General features: G+C 45.1%; 2 protein-coding genes across 8 annotated transcripts; one reads left to right on the top strand and one right to left on the bottom strand.

The window, feature by feature from the left end:
* The first annotated feature begins 15 nt into the window (after nt 1-15).
* LOC128334035 (cryptochrome-2-like) lies at nt 16-8,620 on the top strand. 3 transcript variants are annotated; one of them, XM_053270261.1, is made up of 11 exons: nt 16-178; nt 1,138-1,410; nt 2,845-3,039; nt 3,169-3,287; nt 4,058-4,212; nt 4,305-4,445; nt 5,023-5,190; nt 5,937-6,077; nt 6,931-7,082; nt 7,817-8,046; nt 8,325-8,620. In XM_053270261.1, exons 2-11 carry the CDS (start codon nt 1,196-1,198, stop codon nt 8,399-8,401), a joined length of 1,593 nt encoding a protein of 530 aa, XP_053126236.1. In that variant the 5' UTR covers nt 16-178; nt 1,138-1,195; the 3' UTR covers nt 8,402-8,620. The 3 variants fall into 3 exon arrangements, with proteins under 3 accessions (XP_053126236.1, XP_053126235.1, XP_053126234.1); XM_053270260.1 differs by having other exon boundaries at nt 1,112-1,410; XM_053270259.1 differs by having other exon boundaries at nt 17-178; nt 1,134-1,410.
* FOXRED1 (FAD dependent oxidoreductase domain containing 1) lies at nt 1,545-25,821 on the bottom strand. 5 transcript variants are annotated; one of them, XM_053270266.1, is made up of 13 exons: nt 25,183-25,262; nt 23,103-23,207; nt 22,128-22,348; nt 19,556-19,666; nt 18,563-18,681; nt 17,340-17,434; nt 15,347-15,448; nt 14,274-14,350; nt 12,998-13,158; nt 11,383-11,512; nt 10,698-10,802; nt 9,859-10,143; nt 1,545-6,058 (listed from the first exon to the last, which is right to left on the bottom strand). In XM_053270266.1, exons 3-12 carry the CDS (start codon nt 22,332-22,334, stop codon nt 9,889-9,891), a joined length of 1,362 nt encoding a protein of 453 aa, XP_053126241.1. In that variant the 5' UTR covers nt 22,335-22,348; nt 23,103-23,207; nt 25,183-25,262; the 3' UTR covers nt 1,545-6,058; nt 9,859-9,888. The 5 variants fall into 5 exon arrangements, with proteins under 5 accessions (XP_053126241.1, XP_053126242.1, XP_053126240.1 ...); XM_053270267.1 differs by lacking the exons at nt 23,103-23,207; nt 25,183-25,262 and adding an exon at nt 25,734-25,821; XM_053270265.1 differs by lacking the exon at nt 23,103-23,207 and having other exon boundaries at nt 1,545-8,397; nt 25,183-25,712.
* Between the last annotated feature and the right edge of the window lie 71 nt (nt 25,822-25,892).

Below are 25,892 nucleotides of genomic sequence, written 5' to 3'. Positions count from 1 at the left end.
GCTCCACTTGTGTAACTTCGCAAGCCATGGGGCTGGGCATCCTGTTACAAAAGCAAAGCTTTGGGTTTGCAGCACCAGCAGCCGTGCACTGGCGTCGGCCCTTGTAGAGGAGATCGGACGTGGAAGGTGCCCTGTCTTGGCAGCACCCCTCTCCGCTGACCACTCCAGAGAAGCCAAGGTGAGCAGGTCTTTATCACGCAAGGCTGCTACTAGGAAACATTTAAGTACTAGTGGTAGAGGGAGCATCTGCTTCTTTGCGTGCAGTAGGTTTCAGGTTAAGCCCCTGGCATCTCCAGGGAAGGCTGAGAAAGATTTCTGCCTGAAACTTTGGAGAGCTGCTGCCAGTCAGAGTAGACAATGCTGAGCTAGATGGATCCTTGGTACGTGGGAGTTTCCTCTCTTGTTCAGAGTAATGCGTCAAATGGGTCAAGCAAGGTTTTGATACACATGGAAATGAGAGGGTTGGTTCATACCATCACCCAAGATGTTATGGCTACTGGAAATCTGCTTGACATCATGGTGTGCATCTGCTGCGTGGGCATTGTGAGTTGGTGATGAGTGGGCATCTCTATGCACAAGATTGTTTGGAAGGGGCATGGCTAGGAGAGAGGGGGCCTGTGTCCACCCCTCAGAGTGAGGAAGATGATGGGCTGCTCAATTATAGCTACACCTCTAAGGTAGCTCACTATGTGTCCCTACAACTGCACCCGATTTGGTTCATATTGGTTCAGGTGTTGCGAAGTTGATAGGGGGAACATAGACAGAGATACACAGACACACCCAGGTGATTTCATAAGCGTACTGGAAAGTAGGCTAACAAGGGAAATGCCAGCAACAGCCACTGGAGGGATGCTGTGCTGGGGCTGAATAGAGACAGCTACTCTCCCACTGCGACTTGAAGAGATGTCTCCCAGCTAGCAGGAGGAACACAGATTGTACAGACATTCAATGCGAAACACAGCCCGAGTTCTTGAGTCTGCCTTCCAACGCCCGCCGTGCGTGTGGTGTGTAGTTAAGCTGATTTCTGGAGAATGAATGGCCAGGCTGAGTGATGTTGTTTTATTCTGATTACTTACTGCAGTCTTAGATATTATTTTCTGACAAGTAATAGGTTTTCTGCTCTTTCCACCAAGCAAGTTCCTCTTTTGCACACTGCACTTCTAATGTAAAGAAAGAATTGGACCAGTTCTTGAAGATGTCGCAGATTTCAGTTCATTGGTTTCGCAAGGCACTTCGCCTCCATGATAACCCTGCCCTGCTAGCAGCAATGAAGGACTGTGCTGAGTTCTACCCTATCTTCATCCTCGACCCCTGGTTCCCAAAGAACATGCAGATCAGTGTCAACCGCTGGAGGTTTCTGATTGAATCACTAAGAGACCTGGATGAGAGCCTTAGGAAACTGAACTCAAGGCAAGTACTCTGAGCCAGTTATCCAAATTCAATAGGAAAGTCTAAGGACCAATTAACAAATCAGTCCACACATTTTGCAAAATGAAATGCTTATCCAGGGAGCAGCTCGCCAAGAATAAATGAACCCAAAAAAATTAGATAAGCAGTAATTTAATACCAATAATGGACTATTTCCCTTTTTCATTTCACTTACTATATTATAACAGTAATAAACTTTGTTAGCTACCCCGTAACAAATTGTTCTCTGGGCAGCTCACAACAGAGGATTAAAACATACAATAAAAACACAACACATTAAATCATAAGGCAATAAAGGGTGAAAAGGAAATACAAAAAATACAAAGCAGCTTAAAAACTCATTTTGAATTGAAAAAAACAGATCAAATCTGAAAATCAGAATTTAAAAGGCCTGAGTGAACAAAAAGGTCTTTATCTGGCATCTAAAAGAAAGTCATGAAGCCAGGCAAACCTCACTGGGGAGGCTATTCCATAAATGGGGTGCAACCACCGAAAAGGCCCTCACCCTGATAGTTATCTGCCTCACCTTGTTTGGCAGGGGCACTGCTGCTACTACTTATATACCACTTTTCAACAGAAGTTTCTAAAGCAGCTTACAAATAAGACATACATAAGATGGTTCACAATCTAAAGTCAGTTCAAATGTAACAGTTTGCATTCTGTCTGGAGAAGTTTCATTGGATATACAACATCTTAGAAAATAAGCCTTTGAAGAACTATAGCTCAGAAATACAGCCTTGGTTTATAGAACAAACTTTAGAAAGTTTCATGGACGAGACCTTGAAATGACTGTTTACCATATATGCAGTGGCAGCCAGGAAAATTGTATGAAGATACCTTGCACAGAGTCATACAATTGGTCCATTTAGGCCAGGGCAATACTGTCTAGGACAGCAACTCTTTGATATCTTGGACAGAGAGTCTTTCACAGAATAGGTGTGTGTTTTGGTTTTGCTTTAAAAAGAAAACTTAGCAATACCAGGGATTGAACCTGGGAGCTCCTGCATGCACAGCATGTACTGAACTATGGTTCCTCATTTGAAGATCTGTTTTGTAGATGCAAGCATATTTGAACTGGTCTTTAGCGGCTAGGATAAACTATTTTGCATAGCTCAATTCTGGAGTTAACAAAAACCTATTTCTGTTCACTGTAAAACTTCCCCCAGGCTCAATACTCAATCCTAGAATCTCCAAAGAACACATCCATTTTCTGATTTTGGTCCACTGATCGTGTAGTGCAACACTGGTGCATGTAAAATCTCCTGAACTTCAACAAAGTGGAACTCCTTTGCTCTTTAACTTCATCAGTTTCTTCTGTCCCAGTGCAGAGTCCTTCCTGCCTTTCTTTCTGGCCTAGTTTTTGCTGCTTCCCTCTTCTCCTTACATCTTGATACTCAGATGCTGATATTTCCTCAGGCTGTTTGTGGTTCGTGGTTGCCCAGCAGAGAAATTCCCAGAACTCTTTAAGAAGTGGAAGGTTACACGGCTTACGTTCGAAATAGACACAGAGCCCTATGCAAGGCAGCGAGATACTGAAGTGGTGAGGCTAGCAGTTGAACATGGTGTCCAAGTTATTCAGAAAGTGTCCCACACTTTGTATGACACTGAAAGGTAGGTACAATGCAGAATAATATTGAGAAAAGATGTATGAGCATTCACAGACCACCTGGAATCTCAGCAGACAGAAGTCCATTGTACTGCTGGACATGCCTGATAATGTATTGTCTTAATTTTCTGCAGAATAATTATTGAGAACAATGGCAAAGTGCCTCTGACTTACACACGGCTGCAGACAGTCTTGGCTTCTCTGGGTCCTCCCAAACGGCCAGTTCCAGCTCCCAATCTGGAAAACCTGAATGGTAAGAAGGGGAATCCCTAGGCTTCCTATATGTGCCAGTCATGGCACTAAAAAGACATTTACAGCTGGTATTTGTAGGCATTGATAACATGATACATTTGACTTTGATGGAACTTATTTAAGCTGCTCTGAACCTCCAGGATAGGGTGGGGTGTTTAACAGATTACATAAAGTATATAGAAATGAAAGCACTGCTGTTATAAGCCCAGAGTAGCTTGGGGCGTGTTCGACTTTAAACAGGCATATGTTTTAGATTAGGGCTGTATAGAACATTCTCCAGTTTTCATTTTTTGGGTCAAGAATAGCAGTTTTGCTGAGGGATGCCACCTCCAAACCATTCTGCATTCATTCTGGTCATCCGTCATCCTACCGTTTGGTACCATCACTTCCCTTTGCTTCTGCTTCAGTATCACATGCCCTCCCCACTGCCTGCTGATTCTGCTTCATGGAATATTCACATGGGTGATCGCTTTAAAAGACCACACAGTGCATGAAATGTTTTGTTACATAGCCAAATCTGGCTATGTGATATATCACTTAAGGTAATGGAAAGCAAGTGATGGTGATGTAAATGAACAGGCGGATATTTTCAGAGAGTACCAAACAAAAAAGGCAGGCATTTTCCTGTACTGCCAAAATGTTCAAAACTGCAACTATTTTTTTTTTTAAACTGGGTGATGAATTTATATATTTGTTGAACTAGAGGGATAGACAGCCAAAGAGGCTATTCAGTAGATATTTTGAGAGTAAAGGACCAACTTGATGACCCAGGCTGCAGAACTCCTATCAAAGATGACCATGATGTGGAATATGGCATCCCTTCTCTTGAGGAACTGGGACAGGATCCAAAGAAAGCTGGTCCTCATCTTTACCCAGGAGGAGAATCAGAAGCACTTGCTAGGCTCAACTTGTATATGAAAAGAACGGTACAGTAACTGAAATATCCTTTCCTTCTGCCTTCCCTCCGTTTTTAAATCAAGACTTCTGTCATCATTCTGTTTTCCATTTTTGTTTCCAGTCCTGGGTATGTAACTTTAAGAAGCCTGACACATCTCCCAATTCCTTGAGTCCCAGCACCACGGTGCTCAGTCCCTATGTCAAGTTTGGGTGCTTGTCTGTACGAACGTTCTGGTGGAGGCTGAATGAAATCTACCAAGGGGTAAGAGGTTTTCTGTTCTGTAGCTGCCACATGAATACATAATATTGGTTGTCTGTTTTCTTTTCTACAGTGAAAAGCTTAGAGACCAAATCTGTAATGGCATTTTAGAAATCCATAGAGCCCAGACCTAGGTGTGGGAGTTTCATGTTAAGCTGGTCTTAGATATCAGATTTCCCCACCCCGCAAGGCCTTCTTAATCTCACATGTAAGGATGACAAATTTTTCTAATATCAAAGCAGGTAAGCCATTATAGCTAGAGTCATTTGCGATAGTGCAATATATCCAAGCAATCAGCCATCAAAAGCAAGCTTGAAAAACATATGGGAATGGTCAATATTCTTGGCCTTGTCTTACAGACAAGCCCTTATTTGAAAGCTCCTTTCAGGCATGCAAAAGAACTGAATTACGTGCTCAGTAAAAATCATATGGTAAAGCTGAGCTCTTTTTAGATTTTACCCCTGCAAGCTTTGCCATATGGATTGATGGTGTTCAAGTATATTATAGTGAGTGCACCTTCACTGACTCTAGTCTCTACAATTATCAAACCACCAAGACTTCCTTCTCTGTGCTTCTCTAGAGGAAACACTCTGATCCACCAGTCTCTTTGCATGGGCAGCTTCTCTGGCGGGAATTTTTCTACACAGCAGGAGCAGGCATTCCCAACTTCAACAAGATGGAAGGCAATCCAGTCTGTGTGCAGGTGAACTGGGATGATAACAAGGAATATCTTAAAGCCTGGGCAGAGGTATGTTGTCTGGCAAAGCTCATGATCTAAAGAGCTCCCTAAACATTTTTGGATAAGGCAATTTCCTTCTATTTCAATAGGACCAACCAGTGAGCCCTCTAAGGTGTGTGCAAGTTTTTTGATGTCCGCTCAGTTAATTTTAGATCCTGCTCAGGTGGAATCAGGACTGCCCCACTCTGAATGCACACACGCACTGCCTTGATAATGCCATCCAGAACAAAATTCATTCTGCACACAGATGAAAAAAATTAGAGAACACACTGGGACCAACTGCGTTATCCACTATTCTGCTAGGAATTTGTAGCACTTTAGGCCAATAAATTAGCAGCTTTTTCTACAACACTGCAGCAGGAAAAATGAGTTTGAAGGTCAAATAACCTTGAAGAGATTTTTTAAAAATCTGAAGTTTTATTCTTAATTTTGTTAACTTCTGTTGCACTCCTATGAAGTTACTATCATAGTAAAATGGATGAAGCTTATTTGATTAAGAAATGTTTGAGGTTTTCTTTGCGCTGTGTCTGCAACTTATTGTAATCAGCATTTTATCCAATATGTATTCAGTGCACTCTGACCACATGCAAGTTACTTACAATACCTGAAAAATGCTTAACAGAAATCAAAATTTTGCACATTTACATTGCCCAAAAATAATTCTTACATATAATCTGAAGCTCTGTTTCATTTTCTCCAGTATCTGGAAAGCTATAAATTAATAAACCTGATTTGTTTTCCTTTTTTGGTGGCAGGGCAAGACAGGTTACCCCTTTATAGACGCCATCATGACTCAGCTGCGTACAGAGGGATGGATCCATCACTTAGCACGCCATGCTGTGGCTTGTTTCCTGACACGAGGAGACCTCTGGATATCCTGGGAAGAAGGGCAAAAGGTGAAAGCAGGTTGAGCATTTAATCATGAAGGTTTCCACAGTTCAGAACTCTTGTCTGCAGCTAAGGAAAAGTTGAATTGACTGGCGTATCATTGTAGTCTTGCAGGTGGTAGAGGCATCTTTCAAAGTGGCAATTTTCTTATTCAGCATGGGGAGAGCAAGTGGCTGTTTTCAGCCTCGGCACAGTCTCTCTCCAGTGGCTGTTGCTGGCATCCGTGTTGCAGTTCATTTTAGACTCTGAGCCCTTTGCTGAAAACGGAAGCATCTTATTTTCCATGCAGACTTTGAGAACTTTCATTGAAAAGCGGTTTATAAATAATAGTAGTGATTGATTCATATGCTTTAGAATTCAGATTCCATTCAAAATTGGGATGAACTATAATCTTCTCCCAGCCCTAACTGCTAGTAGCAGTTTTCATAAAAGTAATGTTTTTTCAAAGCTTCTAACTGCCTTGCAGACATCATCCTGGCTGCACAGCAACAAATATGATGCTGATTTTGGCTGAAATGGATCTTTGCCTTCCATTTTGGCTCTCCTTCCTGTCTGCTTCACAAGTGGCCATTTTGCTCACTTCCTTTCCACATCCTGAAAGGAGCATAAGGGTTCTGAGCTGCAGGATTTTGAGCCTTGGGCACAATTCCATTGCAGTAGCTGCAATGGAACTTGCAAAATCTTAAGTCTCTAATCTATGCACTACTTCCTCTAAAGACAAGTTTGAGAGACTCGGATGCCTCATTATGTCTGCAGCACAGTAAGCAGCTGTATATCTTGAGAAAAGTAGTATGGCTATAGTATCCAGCCCCTTGACCCTTTCCCCAAAGGCATGAGTTTTCCAAACTGCTCCACTTTCAGGTCTTTGAGGAACTGCTGCTTGACGCCGATTGGTCCTTGAATGCTGGTAACTGGCAATGGCTTTCTGCAAGTGCTTTTTTCCACCAGTTCTTCCGCGTTTACTCGCCAGTTGCCTTTGGCAAGAAGACAGACAAAAGTGGAGAGTATATCAAGTAGGTGCAGTAACAGATTTAAGCATGATCAATCCTTGATGGGATATTTAAGCCATCTGGGCTGTGAAAGCAAAGTCTGGACCTCGGGGGGGATATGGCTGCAGCTTCCGATCGTTAGAGTAGGCATGCAATTAGGAACTTCAGCCCCGTTCCCAACAGGGACGCAATTCTCCATTTATGTCCACGTCAATACAACACCTTGGCATAGACAGGGCTGGGCACACTCCGTGCTACAAAAATCAACTTCTGACCAGGAAAAGCTCACTTCTGCCATGTTTTTCATTACTTTACACAATGACTTTTTGCCATTGTGTAAGGTAATGTGCCTATGGGGAAGGGAGAGGAGCTCCTCTCAGCCTCTGGAAATGTTCAGCCACTTCTCTGCCCATACACTTTCCTGTACATATATACACACCCATATGGGCTAGAACCAACCTGCCTACCTAACTCCCTACCACCACACACAGGTTCTCAGTAGGTTCCTGGAGTCTGCAGCCAGTACCAACATTCTCTTCTCTTCCTGCATTGCCAGAAAATTGCACAACCTTCTTCTGGAAATTAGCCCTACCCTTCCTTGTAGATATTATCTGGGTGTTAAGATGCCAGAAGAGTATTGCCCAATCCTTTGCAAAGCTGGGTAGTCCTGAACCCACTACTTTCACATTAAGTATGGCACTGTAACAACTCTTGTTTCTGAACATCTGACTTCCTATATCTTTTTACAACCCACACAGGAAATATCTCCCCTGTCTCCGCAAGTTCCCAAGTGACTACATTTATGAGCCTTGGAAAGCACCAAAGAGCGTGCAGGAGCGTGCAGGATGCACGATTGGCAAAGATTACCCCCGGCCGATTGTTGTGCATGAAGAAGTCCGCAAGAAGAATCTTGAACGGATGAAGGCAGCGTATGCGCAGCGTTCATCAAATGTAGCTGCCCAAACAGAGGTTGAAATAGATAAGAAAGGTAAACAATCCCTTTCAAAATGGAGCAGCTTTGTGACTTGAGCTTCTCTATAGCCAGTGCCCAAAATGAAATCCAGTTATTGTTTCCAGTCCTAGGTACAATATGACAGCTTGACTTGCTGAAGAATGCTGTCAAAACAATGATCCCGCAACTCATTTTTTAAAATCAGTTATGACTGTTTAGACTTCTGAGATCTGGCATAGTCTCTCCCCTCCACCATTAAGATAGGAGGCACATTCATTATTATACAGAAAGCAACTCTGAACGTTTTTCTTTAGGTGCGAAACAGAAACGGTCGGAGGGATCCTCAGAAGCTGAAGTGAAGGCTAAGAAAGTGAAGGTCAAAAGCAACTGAAAGCAGAATAAACCTAATGTTAGCCTGCATCCTTCAACAGAAGAAGAAAATGAAAATGCTATCAGACAATGATAAAATACTGAATTTTGACTTGCAGTATCCAAAACGCTTCAATTAGAGAAGCAGGATTATTTCCACAACTGCCCAGTTGCACACACATTTTATATCTTATATTGCATCATATCTTTCAGTTTGAATATAAATTTTTCTTTTATTAAATTGCCTCAACTAATTCTAGTTTACTATATCAGTATGAAGATAATGTCCAAATGAACAAATGAAGATATTCATTTGTCTAAATGTCACCCATTCTGGAGCACATGCCCTTAAAATGTCATTAAGAAGCAACAACATTATGTATGGACACAGTGTTACAAGGGTTTGGTAGAATCAGCTCCACATTTTTCAGACAGGAGCTTCCCTCACTCATATTCACATGAATTTTCAGTTGTGGGTTTCATGGATGTCATGTATTTTACAGAAGTAAACTCTGAATATAACAACGCTTTGGTAAGACACTTGTTCCACTTTCAAGCCTGCCAAGAAGTGACTGTGTGCTGTGAGATCAAGGTTTCAGTGTCAAACCCTGACGTGGATGCATTCTTACATTGATCATCTGTGGGAAGCCAGTGCTCTCTCTTTGGAGCAGGGGTAGACTTATATCTTCGCCCAGCAGACCATTAAAGTCTAGAGGTAGTATACTTTAGAATACCTTCTTCAGTTGCTTCTCCTGTTGGAAGTTAGCTATCATTAAGGCTACTTGATCTTTTGACACAGCATCTCTAAACAGTGACGTAGTGCTTCCCGCACAATAAGTACCTCTGTCTTATCTGGATTCAGCCACAGTTTGTTAACTCTCACCCAGGCCATTACTGCCTCCAGGCAGGCATTTAGGGAGGTTATGCCTTCTTCTGATGATGCTGACATGGAGAAATAGATTTAGGCATCATCAGCATACTGAATAACACCCTGCACCAAATCTCCTGATGATCTCTCCCAGCGGTTTCATGTGGATGTTTAACAGCATCGGAGACAATATGGAGTCCTCACCAAGTGACAGCAGAAGCAGGGACAGACAAATTAGAGTGCAGTTTAACCCACACCACTGCCAAATTCCCAAGTGCAAACAAGCAGCATAAGTAAGATTTCTGTGACAGGAGGAACGCACTACCCTAATTAATGTGTTTCCTTCCCCATCATTTCCCCAGATTTTGAGTGTGCAGATCATAGCTGCTCTAGACACAGATCTTTAGTCCCTATATGGGTGGAAAAAATTAGATAGGTAGCAATCCTACACTGGGAGTTTTTCTTGTGCACGACTCATTTAAATGAACTGGAGCAATGCAAGAGCACCGCCATAGAACACATTGTTCCCAAAGTGATATTTCTTAAGTGTTTTGTGGACACATGCTCACCAATCCTGGGGGAAAAGGAGGGGAGAATAAGTCGAGACTCACCATCAAAACGGAGTCCCAGCTCCAACGTATTTAGATGATATTCCTCTCTAGAGCCTTCTCCCCTTTGATGAGCCTGGTGAAGGAGAATCTCCCAAGGTCGATGGTCTTGTATTTGCCATCCAAGATGAGCTCAGCTAGGGCTTGGCCCACGGCTGGTGACTGCTGCAGCCCATGCCCACTGAAGCCTGTGGCAAAGTAGAGGTTAACCACAAGTGGATGCAGGCCAATCACAGGGCTCTGGTCAAAGGTGTTGTAGTCATAGTAACCAGCCCAAGAACTCTTCACCTGCCAGAGGGGTAAAAATGAATAGATGTACTGACCAAGGGCCACCAATCTGTTCCCACTCCTCCAAAAATGTCACCCATGCAACAAAACAGTGGTCCCTCTAATTTCCCCCCGCTCTGTGTAGAATGAGTTTAGTTCTGGATGGCAGGATCAAGGCAGTGTGTGTGCACACCTGCATTCAGAACGGGGCCTTTCTGATTCAACCTGAGTGGGATCTAAAATGAATTGAGCAGACATCCAAAAACCTGTGAGTGTGCACACATGCGCATGCTTTAGAGGGATCAGTGATGCAGAAACGTAGTTCACCTTTCCAACTTCAGAACACATATCCAAGTCGAGCCAGTGGCAATGAGGAGCAGCAGATACTGAGGCAGACATAATGCTAATCTTGGTTAGCGTCAGAACAGAAAGGAATAGCTAAAGGGCCACACAGGGCGAGAGAAGCTCACTCCTGATCACCTAACTGTGGTTAGATCATTGGAGAGTGTTATGTCTGTGTAGTGTATTAGCGGGACGTATGAGGAATCAAATATCCTCTCAGAGAATTACTTTACCTTCAGAGATTCAAAGAGTGGCACCCGGTGGGCCAGTTTGGGCCAGACCTTCTCCTGGAAGAACTCATGATCGACTTCTAGATCCTGGATATCTGGCTCTTCCTCCTGAAAAGAACACAGCAGCCATTTGTAACATGAACAAATCCACTGACACCAGAGAAACACCACTGTCTACTTTAGAATAGGAACTGTTCAAAGCCTTGTTTGCAGCTTGAGTTCTCCTAGGAACGTGATCCCTACAGGGCAAGTCCTTCCAAGAAGGTGGGGAGCAACTCCCAGCCTAATCCCAAATACCAACACCCATGGGCTTTAGGAAGGATGAGAACAACAGACTCGGTATTGTTCCAGAACAGAATAATCAGTGTGGTGCAGTGTGGGAGTTGGACTGGGGAGGCCCAGGTTCAAATCCTTAATCAGCCATGAAGCTCACTGAGTGACCTTGGGACAGTTGGTTGCTTTTGTTCAGCAAAATATCCTACTTTTTGTCAGGGGAGAAAACCCAACGTACTTCTCAAGTTATTTGAAGGAAAAGTGCAAAATGAAAGTATTTTGCCTCCGCCAAGTTCTCACAAGGCCACTTCCCTGCATGCAAACTGAAGGAAGGTAGTATCAATTCTCACTGCTGGGGGGAGGGGTGTGTGTGTGACTGACATGTCTGCTCCCAATGAACCCCAAGTAAACTCACTTCTGCAGGGCTTAAGCCGCCAAGGTAGTTGCCACCTACGCCTTCCCGTCGGAAATAAGCTCCTGTGGTGTCAATCAGCATGGGAGACGCCAAGCCAGGCCCATTGGGGCAGTGCCAGACATAGACATACCTGGGGGCAAAAGCAGGACAAAGTGAGATTTGCTCCAGTACTAAAAATCCAAGTAGTAGACTCTCCTACAAGGAGGAGTGCAAGAACAGAACGGAGCAGAGCCAGAAGACAGCCTAAGCACAATGCAAACACAGGCACAAGAACTTGCCTCTGGTAACTTCAAGGCCCAAGGCAAAAAAATGCCTCTCATTTCAGTTCTGATGAAGATATTAGGGCTGTTCTCATGACCCTGAGAAGTGCCAAGTCAGAGTAAGGGGTCAGCAGTAATGTGTTTGCAAAGATCAAGGTAGGAGAGAGGAGAGCGATTGCGAAGCAGCTGGGTAGGACAGCTTTTCGTCCACTCACTAAAATGATGGGGACACAATTGTTTTGGCTGTGCTCATCCTTCCTGTTGGGATTTATGTGTATATACACTGTCTTTGTTCTTGCCACTGATGTATTGTATGTACATCTGTGTACAGATTTGCGGTAGAGTTTAGAATGTTTGTGTCAATCATCGGTTCTGTACACTGATTGGTCAGGATGCTCAAGATTTATTTTTCTGTTAGGATGATTTTTCATTCAGAGTAGGACTCCTTATGATTCGGTAATAGTTAAGTAATAAACCTTAGTAACTTTGTTTAATCAACTTAACAAGCCTCAGTTGCTGCTCTGTTACACGCCACCACACTCGCCTCCTCCCACACGACCAGTCTCCCCTGCTCCTACCTTGATCTTTGCAAGCACATGACCATCGATCGGGAGCCTACCTTGGCCAGGTGCTCTTCTGACTGTTCGGGTTGTGAGAACAGCCCATTAAGTTGCCTTTAAAAGACTCGGACAATTGATCCATGTAACATGGGACTCTAGTTCAAGGGTAGGCAACCTTGGCTCTCCAGCTGCTGAACTACAACTCCTGTCACCCCTAGACACAATTTATTGTGGTTGGGGGATGATGGGAGTCGTAGTTCAAGAGCAGCTGGAGAGGCAAGGTCGCCTACCCCTGCTCTAGTTAAACTAGCAGTCCTCCAGGATTCTCAGAAAGAGGTTTTGTTTCCAGCACTGCAGTGGGAGACACTGTTATCTGAAGATGCCAAGGACTGAACCCAGGACCTTTTGCGTGCACACTCTGCCACTGAGCTACGGCCCCTGCCCTCTATAGGACTTTGTGGAAAAGCTGGATTTTGGTTTTGAGAGTCGGGATCTGGAGGAACAGAGAAAAGGCAGACAAAGTGCTCTGCAAGTAAGTTTCAGGCAAGTGACCAGTTTCAAGCATACATGTTTCTGCCAGCAGAAGGTGCCTAACCATTTAGAAGAATCAGGTGTGCAGGTTCCTCACAAGCGGCAAACAAAGAGAGTGGTGGAAACCCAAATCCTTAAAGGGAATCCCGTGTGTTCCCATGCACATGATCGTGTCAAGGATCACTGCCCATTTCCCCAGGGTTGCCTGTTCTGGAGCCTGACAGACACATATTATGTGGCCCATGATGCTGTATTTAGCTGCACCTTTTCCTGGGTTCCACTGGAAGCGGAATCTCCAATATGGTGTCTGGTGGTCCAGTCCCAATGCCGACCATCTCTGCCACTTTCTGCGACCAGGCTCCTGCTGCATTGACCACTACAGCACACTGTATCCTGGCAGTCTCAATACTCCCAGGCATTTGAACCTAGGGAATGAGACAGTGGGGAGGGATGGTTATGTTTTTCCCAAGAGGCACCAAAAAAACCCACTCGGGTACTGTGCAGGGCTTTGGAGGTAACAGGCCAAGCAACAGCAAGAGGAGAACCAAGGAAGCCATGGGGCTCCATGAATAATTCAAGTAGCACCACAGAAGTGATAGGTAATGTTCCAGTTTATTGCTCATTTCTCCCGTCTAGATTGCCTCCTGCCTAGCTCATCCTGTCACCTCCATCTTTCTTTCAATTGCACCCTGGCCGAGAAGCTGCAGTTCAGCTTTTCCTGGCGCAAAACTGAGTGGCGGCCACCTTCCCAGGTTTCAAGCATGAGTCTCTCTCCACGCTACCTGCTAGGGATTTAAACTGGGACCTTCTGCATGCAGAGCAGATGCTCTAGTACTAAGCTACACTCCCATGCCTGTGGGAAAGGTAGTCAGGAATGAAGGCCTGACCTTATCCCAGAGCCAGGCTTACGGCCCGACTGCTGCACAGTATAATGCTAAGGGCCAGCTTTGTCGGCTTCTAAACGCTTCTTTTTCTAGCCCACTTCTACCCACTCTTTTTAACGTGTGAAGGCTATCTGCCCACTCATGGAGGTTATCGGGAAAACTCTGCTTTGGGTTGCTCCAGCAGCTGAGGTGGGACAGGTGGGGACACGGAACAAAGCTTTTCCAGTAACTATACCCAGACTACGGAGCTCCCTTCTCCATGAGGTCTGTCTGGCCTCACCTCACAATCTTTCCGCCTTAAAAGACCATACTTGTCCACTGGACCGGCGGCTTGGTATAAGGCCTCTGGCTCCTTTATTGCATTGCTCATCATCATTTCGTCGTTTTAACATGATTCCGGTTGTTGTCTGCTTCAATATTGTGCACCACTGTCTTTTTTGAAGGCACAACAAAAGACTTCTAACTTATAACAACATCTCTTGCTGGGACCCATTTTAGGTCCTCTCGCTGACTGTGAAGACCCACACAGGACTTGGCAAGCATGACATCTCTCCCAGCATAAGCTTTGAGAGGACTCCCACTAAAAGTGTCACAGTGGAGTCCTGCACTCAGCAAGCTCCCCAACTTCCATTAGCGTGGCCTTAAGGATTACTTACTTGAACAAACTTGATACGGGACAAATCAAGTCGCTCCCCATCAGGAGTCACAAGTTCTTCATGCCGAGAGATGAGAGCTGGTGGGGTTGGGGGAGGGAGAAACACAGAAGCAGCTGCAGTTAGCTCAGCAATGTAAAACCTAGGCGGCCATGAAAAAGGTCCCAGGCCTAAAAGGTGCAGGTGTTCACAGACTTCTATACATGGCAACTGCCCCTGGTCTCATTCATGTAACCAGAATGCAAATTTCTCCCTCAACTCTTCCATTGTTTTTCTGTTGGCAAAGTGGGCATCATTATGACAGGCAGGAAGCAGGGGCTGGATTGGGGACTTCTATATTGCAAGGAACCAGAGAGCTGATTGGACAGTACATCTGTATGCTCTGTTCAGGGCAGATTTGGCTCTCTCTACATACAACATGCCCCCCCCCCCCCAGTGCATACTTTCCCCCATAGGCAAGAATAGAAAAGCAGCTATTGGACTGGGGTTATACCTCCCCACCCCAGGAGACTCTTGCTTAAAGAAAGCATGTTTTTTGCCCCTCTCCTAACACTCCTGCCAATTCACCTCAATTTATTTTTACCCAACAACTGAGTGGGAGCAACAGAGGACCAAGACTGCTCCTGTCTGCATAGCCCTGTCCTTGTCATTTCTTAGTCACAAAGTATAGTATCATGAAACCCAGAGAATAGGACAGACAACTACACTATCCGAAGCACTGAAACATCTCAGCTCATTTGTTCTGATTCTTTGAATTCCTAGTATGGAACTAGCAATGTCAAGACAAGCAAGCTACTATAACTTGAAGGCAGCAGCCCTACAGAAGTGTAAGGAACTGTCCACTAGATGTCATGGTCGACACACCATTTCTCCCAGTCAAAGCTCTTCTAGGCAACAAAACCCATAGCCTGCCAAGCATAGGTAGTTGTTTTTTGGTGTGTTTTTTTTAAAAAGGAATATCTCCCCACCATATACCGATTCAAGTTTCTCTTTTCCTTAACTCAAGGTTTGGCTGCTCTACAGATTTCCGTGGTCATGTAGGCCTTTGGTGTCAATGCCAATAAGAAAATACTCACATGTCACTTCCCCGCTGCTCTGGTGGACACCCATAGATATTGCTTTGTTCCGGAAGGCATTGAGAAGAATCCAAGGGTCAAACCATCCCTCATTTTCTAGTCCTAAAGTACAAGACACATACAAGAATGAAATCTGAGTTTACACTTATGAGTCCTTATAAGTCTTTGACATACTAATAGCTTGTTACATCCCCAAAACATACCTGCCCACAAGATGGTTGGACTCACCTGCTTGGGGGGTAGTGAAGTTCTTTTTAAAAAACCTTTTTGCCACACCTGTATGGTCAGCAGTGGCTTTGGTAGTGCTTGAACTGCTGATTCTGTTACCACCAGTCTCTAGAATGCACTATGAAGTGGGGTCCAAAAATTCTGTTCTTGGTAGCCAGCTCATTCATTTGCACCAGGAAGTGACCCTGGGGTCACCTCTGGGCACACTCTAGCGATTTTTTAAAAAGGTGATCGGTATGAACTAGCCGCCAGGAATGGAATCAGCCGCTCAAGTGTTGCTGAAGTTGCCACTGCCCTCAGAAGCATAGCAAAAAGTAGTTTAATCCCTTCCAACCTCACTCACACCGACATGAATTCCAAGTCACCAAAGGTGACCAGGAGAGTGGTTAAGAACAAGACTGAAAGAGACTACAAGATACACAGTATTGTATTTATTTACTGTAAGGAGCAAATGGAATTTCTGAGCAGCCTGGTTAAAGACTTCTCTTTTCTGATAGATTAACTAAATAGACTCACAAATCCAAAGGTCCTTCTAACAGGTAACTTCAATAATACTTTGTAAACCAGGTTAACAAGCTTTCTTTTCTAAGGAAGCAGACTATAGTTTGGGCATAGAAATGATCTAAGCCCAAGAATAACCAGGAATAACGAAAACGGAAGGGGACCTGGGCTTGGCCACTTCAGAAATATTTCAGACTGGTCTGAAGTGTTTATCTTTTCTGTTTTAAAAAGTTGTCATTTCACCATTGTGCAGGCAGCAGTCCAACCAATTGCTCAGTAAGAATAAAAGCTGGTCTCAGCCTCCAGTGTTTTTAGTGTCTTGGCACTCATTAGCCAGATGATTAACAAAAGCAGTTGAAATGTAAGTGACTGAGCAACCTTGCTTTCACTCTGCATTTGAGGAAGTGGGTTAATAACCACAAAAGCGTGAGCATTAAAGTATCAGTTAGTCTAAAAGGTGCTACTTTACTCTCTTCTGTATTTCATTAATGAAATTTAACACGTGACACTTATTTGTATTTAGGTTTTTGCTGTTTTACATTCATTTAGGTTCAGTGTTCCCTCCTCGCCACAATTTCTGGCTTTGGTCCAGATTAGATTCTTTCAGGTGCTATGGGTGGAACCAGCAATGGATGAACCATACATGAGCAGAAAATGAGACAAACAAGGATCCCTTCTCTTGTGTATTCTACAGTCTGAGGGACATTTTAGTGGGAGATGGAGCAGTAGCTCAGTGGTAGAGTATATGCTTTGCATACAGAAGGTCCCAGGTTCAAAACCTGGTATACTGGGAACATAGGAAGCTGCCTTACACCAAGTCACACCATTGGTCCATCCATCTCAGTACTGTCTACCCAGACTGGCACCAGCTTCTCCAGGGTTGCAGGCAGGAGTCGCTCTCAGCCCTATCTTGGAGATGCTGCCAGGGAAAAAACTTGGAACCTTCCTCTTCCCAGAGCAGCTCCATCCCCTGAGGGGAATACCTTACAGTGCCCACACATCTCCCATTCAAACGCAAACCAGGGTGGATGCTGCTTAGCAAAGGGGACAAGTCATGCTTGCTACCACAAGACCAGCTCTCCTCCTATAGACCTCCAATGTAGAGAGCTGCTGCCAGGCCATGTAGGAGGCAGGAGGGACCAAAGTTCTGACTTGCTAGATGGCAGCTTTCTGTGTTCAGCACTTGTTTGCTTCTCTCTGTTTACTCAAGATAGCAGCAGCACCCTTCTGCTTTAGGACAGATGGAGATTTAACGGTTCAGTACCACATGAAGCCAAAGCTACGCCATCCGTATTCAACCATGGATATTTCTTTTTCAGTTGTGCTGGTGATAGCAGGGAGATCTCTGCTCCTTCCATCCTGAAAAGGTGTTAAAGAACTCTCATCAGAATGTGTTGGGCTGGGGCCATGAAAGCTCAGCCCTAGGAAAATAGGATTGCAATGTTTAATTGGTTTAATTTTTAAAAAATATGTATTTTTTGATCAACTGAAAAGGATCTCAATTTAATCAGGCAGATTTTTAAAAAAATGTATTTAAGACAAATACTTATCAGAAACCTGCAGCTGACAAGCTCATCTCAATAGAGGCATTCTTTCTCCTCTTCTCTTTTACAGGAAAATGCCTCTTCTAAGAAGATACCTACTGTGACACCTGCACACATCATCTGAAAAGTACAGGTGGCCCTCAAAAGGTACAGGGGGTTCCATCTCACCTATAGGTGTGAATATGGAAACCACGAACAACAAAAATTTTCCCTTACGGCAATCCATATATAAAATTCTTAAAAGAGCCATAAAATGGATCTGCACTGTAAAATGGAGCCCAGAACGGACATTGGAAGTTATTTATGGGTAATTTCCGGCTACTCAAAACTGCAAATAGGCAAATTTTAGCTTATTTTTATACCTTAGACAAAGAAACCGGGTCTCACTAAGCCCCATCCGCAGATACATGAAACAGCAGGTAACAAGGCCCACCTGTATGGTTTGTGCTTCAAAACTATTTATTTTACTTGCATGCAAATTTCAGTGATTAAGCCAACAAACTTATGTCATCAGTCAATGAGGAATTATTTAGTTGGGTGCAATCCTGCTAGAAAACACAATACAGCTTGAGAGTTATTATACTTTCTGTGCGGAAGTATGAGTGAGGAGGACAGAGAAGGGGGCAATTTATGTCAAAAGTAAGAGACACTTTTCAAATAATCTCTGAGCAGAAAGGGTGTAATCAAAGGGAGAAGTAGGAGTGCAACCCTCAACCACAGAGATATTGTTTCATTAGTTCCACTTGTTGGGAGCTCACAGTCACTTTAATCTCATGGGGGGGAAACTGGAGGCAGAGGCTGAGCTTGGTAAGGAGGAACATCACTCTCACACACACACACACACACACACACACACACACACACACACACCCCATGCCACCACCTCATCTCTCTTCCCTAATCCCTGGCCTCTTTTACCCACTATGTCCCAAGATGTCCATACCTTTGAATTTGCACATTCTCTTCCAATATAGCAGCTCTTTCCTCGGTGGCCAGGAAGAGATAGCCTGAGGGGTTAAACTGAATATCTATGGGTGGCTGGTTGACAACCCCAAGGTATCCCTGGAAATAAGAGAGGTCTGTTAATATTCCAAGGGCAGCTATCTTCAGAAGAGGAATAATAATGTTGAGCACTAGTACAGCACCAAATTCTGAGAGTCCAGAGTGCTTCACAGTCTTTTTAATTCTTACAAAATAGCCCCGCAACATTATCCCATTATGCTACAGTCTTAGCATCTCTGGAACACAGGCAAGGCAAGAGAGTCTGGAGGATTCATGGAAAGAGAATGGATAAATATACAATTCATGTATGTGTGAGTTGAGCTGAATGCATCTTTGGGAGAAGGAGAGACTTCGAAACAAAACACAATACATACAATTCCCAACAATGTGCAATAAATCAATCAAAGAGCACAGCCTTTATTTTGACCCTGAAAGTATATAGTCTAGGATTTCCTTTGTATCCTGCTTTATCTCACAGGCACAGAGCATGTTACAGCATTTTTCTAAAAGTTGGTAGCCTGTTCCCAAGGGACACAATCTTTTTTTCTTTTTTAAGTTCAGTCCCAATTGGTGGGGTTGGCAAGTTATCTACTGGAATATCCCATCAATAGAGTTCATACCCTCATGTGGATGCTAGGGTGACTGAGTAATTTGGACAGAAGTAGCGGAGTAGACATCAAAATGGCTCCCAACCGCAAAGTGAAGCATACCGGAGGAGCAACAAAGGGGTAACCTGAAGGCACTCCACTATTCTAGACACCAGAACAATAAGCAGCTGCACCCTCCCCACAAAGATGGCAAAAGAGTCCTCCTCCTGTTATAAAGAATGTAAGCAGCTGCCTGTTAAAACCAAGTTAGGAAGGCCAGTGACAGAAGCAAGAATGAGACCCACAGCTTCGGCATCCCCAAAACAAGTCAGCCAGTTTTGACATACATTGATTAAACGCAAGAAGTGTGCTGAGAACCGGCTCATCTGGATATTTTCTGGCATCGAATATTGCTGCCGTATTCCTCCCACGGAGAGCACTGTAGATGCTTTGGTGTACTGTGGAGAAGGATGGGGAAAAGATTTCCACAATTTAGTTATGCAGCTCAGACCCTCTCTCACTATAAACTTTGAACAATACAAGCAATAGAAAAGGCAACAGCCATCATAAAGATCCACAAAGGGGAACAAAAAGCACTCCTGATGCAAAGCTGAACTATCTCTTACTGCTCCATGAATGAGTCTAAGGGAGCAATGTGATTGCATGTTTTCCCCTTGCTTTTCACATATACCAGGAGAAGAGTGAACACTTTTGCTTTTATTTATTTATTGCTACATTTATATACCGCCTTTCATTAAAAACAATCACAAGGCGGTTTACAAGAGTTAAAAAACCATACAATAGTTTAAAAATATACAACATACTTTTACTTTAGAAAAAAACCGCAGTTCCACATTACATACAAACACAGGGTACTTTGGTTTGTTAACCAACTAGGATTAGAACAAACCAGGTTATCAGACCACAGTTTGATCTTAACTCCAGTTAGTTAAACTGCATTTCCCAGAGTTCGTAAAGGCAACTGTGGTTTGTTCTTAAAGTGAAAGCAGAAGTGTCCACTCATGCACAGTGGAGGAGGACTGGGAGGAAAGCATGAGCCCATGGCTCCCATACTCTCCTTAAATTAGCACTAAACCATGATTTCAGCATTATACCAGAGGCATGCCCATCTCCATCCAGGGGTTGGTCTTCTGGTAGAGAGCAGGAATTGTACCCTTTGCTGAGCAGGTGCCAGGTTGGATTGCATTTGGATGGGAGAGCATCATTTGTGAGCATCATGTGAGCATCATTTGGGGATGGGGTCATAGCTCAGGCGAAGACCAACTGCATGCTTGCATGCAGAAGGTCCCAGGTTGATCCCCGGGCATCTCCAGGTAGGGCTGCGAAAGACTCCTTCCTGAAACCTTAGAGAGCTGCTGGCCCTCTCCACCCCAGCACAGTATCTCCAGTGACTGTTGTTGGTGTCTATCTTATGTTTCTTTTTAGATTGTGAGCCCTTCGGGGACAGGGAGCCATCTTTTATATTTCTTATTTTTTATTTCTCTATGTAAACCGCTTTGGAAACTTTTGTTGAAAAGTGGTATATAAATATTTGTTGTAGCCAGTGTAGACAATAAGGAGCAAGATGGACCAATGGTCTGACTCAGGATAAGACAGCTTCCTATGTTCCTATTGGCACAACAATTTCTGTGACCCTTGAATGGCATGAATACCAGAAACCTACCAATTCGTTTATTAAAGACCATAGAACAGTGGCTAAAATGCCAGCCTTAATGAACAAGGAATGCAGACTAGTGCCAGAATCAGGAGACAGACTAACATCCAACTGCAAGCTCCATTGTACTGAGAAGCACAAGACTGGGCAAAAAGTGATTCTAGCCAACTCCATTAATATCCCCAAGTCAATACACACATGCTAAGGAATGGGTTCCACTGATGTCAGGAGAATTGCCACATGAGGGTACTTGGAATCACTGCTGGAGAATCTCTAGCAGCAGCAGTGCCAGCTTCGGAAGCTTGTGCCAATGACTCAGCAACATGGCATGTCAAAGTCCACCTGAGCTCCCATGAAGGTCTTGTTTAATACTTGATTTCTTCAGCATATACCCTTATTTATCTCTAACCGCAGGCCAAGCAAAGCAGAAGGTTTTTGAAACAGCTTCCAATAAACCATTCTGCCTTCTAGGCTTCCCTTGCCCTCGCACTCTTTTTCAGCAGATCAATGGGCTGTAAAACCTAACTATCTTTTCTATATCCAGCATAATACTGTAAACGGCCTTCTTGACCATTTTTAAAATTTGCTCTTTTTTTTAATCCCACCCTCCCCTCCAAGGTGCTCAATGCTGTTGTGGAGATCAAATGCAAATATGGCTGGTGAGTGAGGAACCATGTATACTGCCACACATAGTTCCTCACTCACCAGCCATATTTCCATTTGATTCTCACAACAGCCTTGTGAGGGAGATTAGGCCGAGAGATGGTAACTGGGTAGTTCATTCAGTGAACCTAATGAATAAGCAGATACTTGAACCTGGACCGGTACAATACTCCGGCCCTGGAGTTCTCATGATACATTCTATAAGATCCCTTAATGCAATAAAGGGAATTTTTGGAAAGAAACTAGATTCTGGCTGCATAAATAAGCCCAACAACCTGAACATGAAACATCCAAAGAAGCACCTTCTAAAGCAGTGACTCATATTTAGCAGGGGGAGAGCAACTATCCTTATTCAACCTAAATCATTGTGTCCCCCTCGTGGCTGGTGTCTCTCTTGCGTTTCTATTCAGACTGGAGCCTTTGAGTGATAGGAAAACATTGTCTCATTCATTTCTTTACACAAAACACTTTGAGGATGTTCTTTGTTGAAAAGCAGGATGTTAATATTTGCAATAACTATAACCACCACCTGAAAGTGTACCACTTCTCTAAGGTCCCCATTTAGACCCCAGCTGGCTCACCTGAAGGTCTCTCTCAACCACCACCACTCGAAGGGCATTCCTCTGTGGTTCTCTCATTTTCAGCCAGTAGGCAATAGACCAGCCCATTATACCACCCCCAATGATAACGATATCAGCCTGATCAGGAGGCAAGTCTCTTGAAATGCCCTGGGGGCTCCAGTCACTCCCAGGAAGGGCATCTTTCACCTTCTTGCGGAACTTGGCCATTTCCTCCTCAAATTCTGAAGAAGAAGAAAAGACACCATCAGCTAAGAAACTCTGCTAACAGTGATCATGCTGTAAGACAGGGGCGAAGCAAGACCCCTGGGGGCCCTGGGATAAAATCTTTGTAGGGGGCCCCCCTATCGCACACAAAGAACGCACGCCCCATGCCTCTGACCTCAGACGCAAGGAGCGGGGCAACAAAAATCTCCCTGCCACTGCCCTTGCCCAGCTGATGCTTCTCATCTTTGCCTCCATGACGGCGGCGGGCGCTGTGGCTTCACGCCACTGGCATGTGACTTCCATAGTCGAACTGCTCAGGCATGCAGTTCGGCTGGCCGGCAAGAGAGAAGCATGCAGGCTGGCCTGAGAGGCCCGGCCCAGCCACAGCTCCCACTGCCGCAGGGGGGCAAAGATAAGAAGCGGCAGCAGGGCAAGGGAGGCAGCGTGGCAGGGCAGCCTGCTTGGGGGCCCCCTGACCCTCTAGGCCCAGGGACATTTGTCCCTGCTTGTCCAATAGACGCTACGCCCATGCTGTAAGGAAACAAAGCCACACTCTTCACTATGAGATAGATCAGGCTTCTGGGGAACCCTCTCCATGTCAATTTGTTTGCTCATAAATCCCTGGACATCCTCTCCGTAAACTCCTGAATGTTGCAGAGGATTCTGGGAAAATGTTTAAGAGTGCACTTCCATTGACACAGGGCTTCAGCCAAACCTACTGGACCTCACTGTAGCCCCCATGAACTAAGTGTACACTTGAAAGACACCCACCACGACTTAGTGGATGCACATTTCAGGGGGAAATCAAGAGTACTGCTTAAGCTGGATTTCAGGGAACCATGTTCACCATTACTGATAGAGGAACTCTGACGTTCACTGAAAGAGATCAAGATTTTAAAGTCAGCTCTCCAAGAAGAATTCATAAAGATGGTGATTTAATTTTGAATACCTGTTACATTTTCAGAGGCCCCGCTGCCTCTAAAGTCTCAGAATAGTGTTTTACAGTTCAATCCTATGCATGTTTACTTGGACACAAGCCCTATGTGTTCAGTGGGGCTTATTCCAGGTGAGTATGCCAGGATTGTAGCTCTTGTATCACAAAATCATGTGATATTGGTTAGGTTGAAACATGGCCTCTCCTCTTGCTGTTGGGTTTCTCAGAGGTATCTGGTGGGCCACTGTGGGAAACAAGATGCTGGACTAGATAGGCCTTGGGCCTGATCCAGCAGGGTTATTCTTAGTGATTTGCCTGTAACATCACTCTTTCCTCATATGCAAACCCCATTATATCTTTAGCCATTAGATGACACAAGTGCTCAGAAATGGATTACTTCTTGTTTCACAGAGCAGATATTAACAGGTTACCTTAACAGTATACTCTACTGGGAATTTTACTTTTTGACATGACTGGTTAACCATTGAAAAAGTTACTCAAGTCATTCCTGTTCCCAAGCTTATGTAAGACTTGGAACAAGAGTCTACTTAATGTGGCTCCTACTGAAGCTGAGCACTCTTGAGTGGATAGCTTCACCCTTCAACTGACCCTTGATCTCCTAGAAGCTCTTAAATCCAGACTGTGAACTTCACAACAATTAAACAGACCCTCCATGCCCAGAGGTGATATTTCTCAGAGCACCCGGATACTGGAAGGAAACAAAAGAGGACATGGGAGATTCCATCCATTGCCTTCTGCTTCACAACTGCTTTGTGAGAACTTTTTATTGTTCTTGAAAACAAATACATGCCCATTGCAATAGCTTGTTTTAGCTCTCTGTACTGATGTTGGGGTAGGCAACCTTGGTTCTCTAGATGTTGAGCTACAATTCACAGCCACAATTTATTGCAATAGGGGATGATGGGGGTTGTAGTCCAACAACAGCTGGAGAGCCAAGATTGCTTACTAGCGCTATTGTATGCATTTTTTGGCCAAAATCCAACACACGCTTCCCCACGATCAAAGTCCAGTGAACCCCACTGTGCAGCCACACCTGGCATTTGTGCTTAGTTAATGGATCAGATAAGATAACATGCAGCCACGCAGCAGGGAAATGCTTGACTAGCAAGCAGAAGATTGCCTGTTTGAATCCCTGCTGGTATTCTATCAGGCAGTAGTGATATAGGAAGACACTGAAAGACATCATCTCATTCTGCGTGGGAGGAGGCAACAACGGTCAACTCCTCCTGTATTCTACCAAAGACATCCCCAGGGTTCTGTGGGCACCAGGAATCAAAATCAACTTGACGGCGCGCACACTCTCACACACACAGTGTGACTATTTGGCTTCATGGGCAGCATCCAGGCTGGTTAGCACAGCAGTTCTGAAACTTGGGTGCCTAGGTGTTGCTGGACTACAACACCTATCATCCCCAGCCACAGGGCACTGTGGGAGAGAGTGATGGGAGCTGTAGTCCAACAACTTCTGGACTTTGAGAACCGCAGGTTAGGAACAGAAGGAGCTGCCTCATACCAAGTCAGACCAGTGTTCCATCCAGCTCAGCACTGTCTGCACTGACTGGCAGCAGCTCTCCAAGGCTCTAGGCAGGAGACTTTCCCAGCCCTACCGGGAGATACTGCCAGGGATGGAACCTGGGACCTTATGCATGCAAAGGCAGAAACCCCCAGGTTAAAACCAATATATGAGGCTGCCAAACTGAGTCCGACCTTAGCCCATCCAGCTCAGCACTGCCTGCACTGCCTGGCAGTGCAGCGTTTCAGGGAGGAATCCTTCCCGACCCTCCCTGGAGCTGGTGCCAGGGATGGAACCTGGGACCTTCTGCATGCCAAGCAGCTGCTCTACCACTCTCCAGGCAGTGCCTCTGCAGGAACCAAGAGGAAGCCCCCTCTACCCACGTTGGAAGGGGTCACGAATCCGACGGGCGTCCCCGGTCCGGAAGGGCCGGCGCGGTTCCGTCGGGCTGGCAAGGAGTCGCGCCGCTGCCAACAGAGGACGCAGCCCGCCAGGTAGCCTCCGGCTGGGGATCATGCCGACGCCGAGCGGAGTCCAGAGCCGGGCGCGCACGAGTCTCAACGGTGCCCTTTTCCCCTCAGCGCGCGGCGGAGGCAGCTACCGCCGTTCCCTCCGAGGGAAATCAAAAGCCCCGCCCCGCTCCAGCCCTGATAGGAAGCGGCCTCGAAGCACCGCCCACTCGAGGAAATCTTATCTCCGCCCCTCCTCGCGGCGAACCAATCCGCCGCCACGCTGACTCTCCTCTCCCTCCTCCAGACATGATGAATGCAGCATCCCTGACCCCCGGCGGGGGTGGTGCGTGGACCTCATGCTTGGGTTCCCGGATGTGGTTGGGACTACAGCTCCCATCATGCCTCTGCCACATTGGCGCTTGGACAAGAGTAGTCGAAGAGGCTCGGCTTCGCTTTTGAGAAAAGAAGCCAATCAACGCTACTTGTCCCTCCCTGCGGGCTCCGCCCACTCAGCCGCTCGAGAAACCAGACCACTCTTTCCCTCCAACTCTATGGTCAAGACCTCACTTCCTTCTTAACCGGCGATGAAGTCCAATCCAGCGGTCCCGTTTAATCCCTTGGCCCCGCCCCCAGAGACACAA

Source organism: Hemicordylus capensis, chromosome 8, assembly GCF_027244095.1.
Source record: "Hemicordylus capensis ecotype Gifberg chromosome 8, rHemCap1.1.pri, whole genome shotgun sequence".
NCBI classification, from domain to species: domain Eukaryota; kingdom Metazoa; phylum Chordata; class Lepidosauria; order Squamata; family Cordylidae; genus Hemicordylus; species Hemicordylus capensis.
The sequence above is the reverse complement of the archived record's forward strand: the minus strand, read 5'-3'. Positions and strand labels throughout refer to the sequence as shown.

Coding starts and splice junctions, on each gene's coding strand:
- LOC128334035 (XM_053270261.1), top strand. CDS start 1,196: ATGTCGCAGATTTCAGTTCATTGGTTTCGCAAGGCACTTCGCCTCCAT. Junction 4,213..4,304: donor ACTTGTATATGAAAAGAACG/GTACAGTAACTG, acceptor TTTTGTTTCCAG/TCCTGGGTATGTAACTTTAA. Junction 7,083..7,816: donor AAAAGTGGAGAGTATATCAA/GTAGGTGCAGTA, acceptor CAACCCACACAG/GAAATATCTCCCCTGTCTCC.
- FOXRED1 (XM_053270265.1), bottom strand. CDS start 25,315: ATGATCCCCAGCCGGAGGCTACCTGGCGGGCTGCGTCCTCTGTTGGCA. Junction 19,667..22,127: donor TGGTTGAGAGAGACCTTCAG/GTGAGCCAGCTG, acceptor CCTTCTCCACAG/TACACCAAAGCATCTACAGT. Junction 14,351..15,346: donor GAGCAGCGGGGAAGTGACAT/GTGAGTATTTTC, acceptor CAACCCCACCAG/CTCTCATCTCTCGGCATGAA.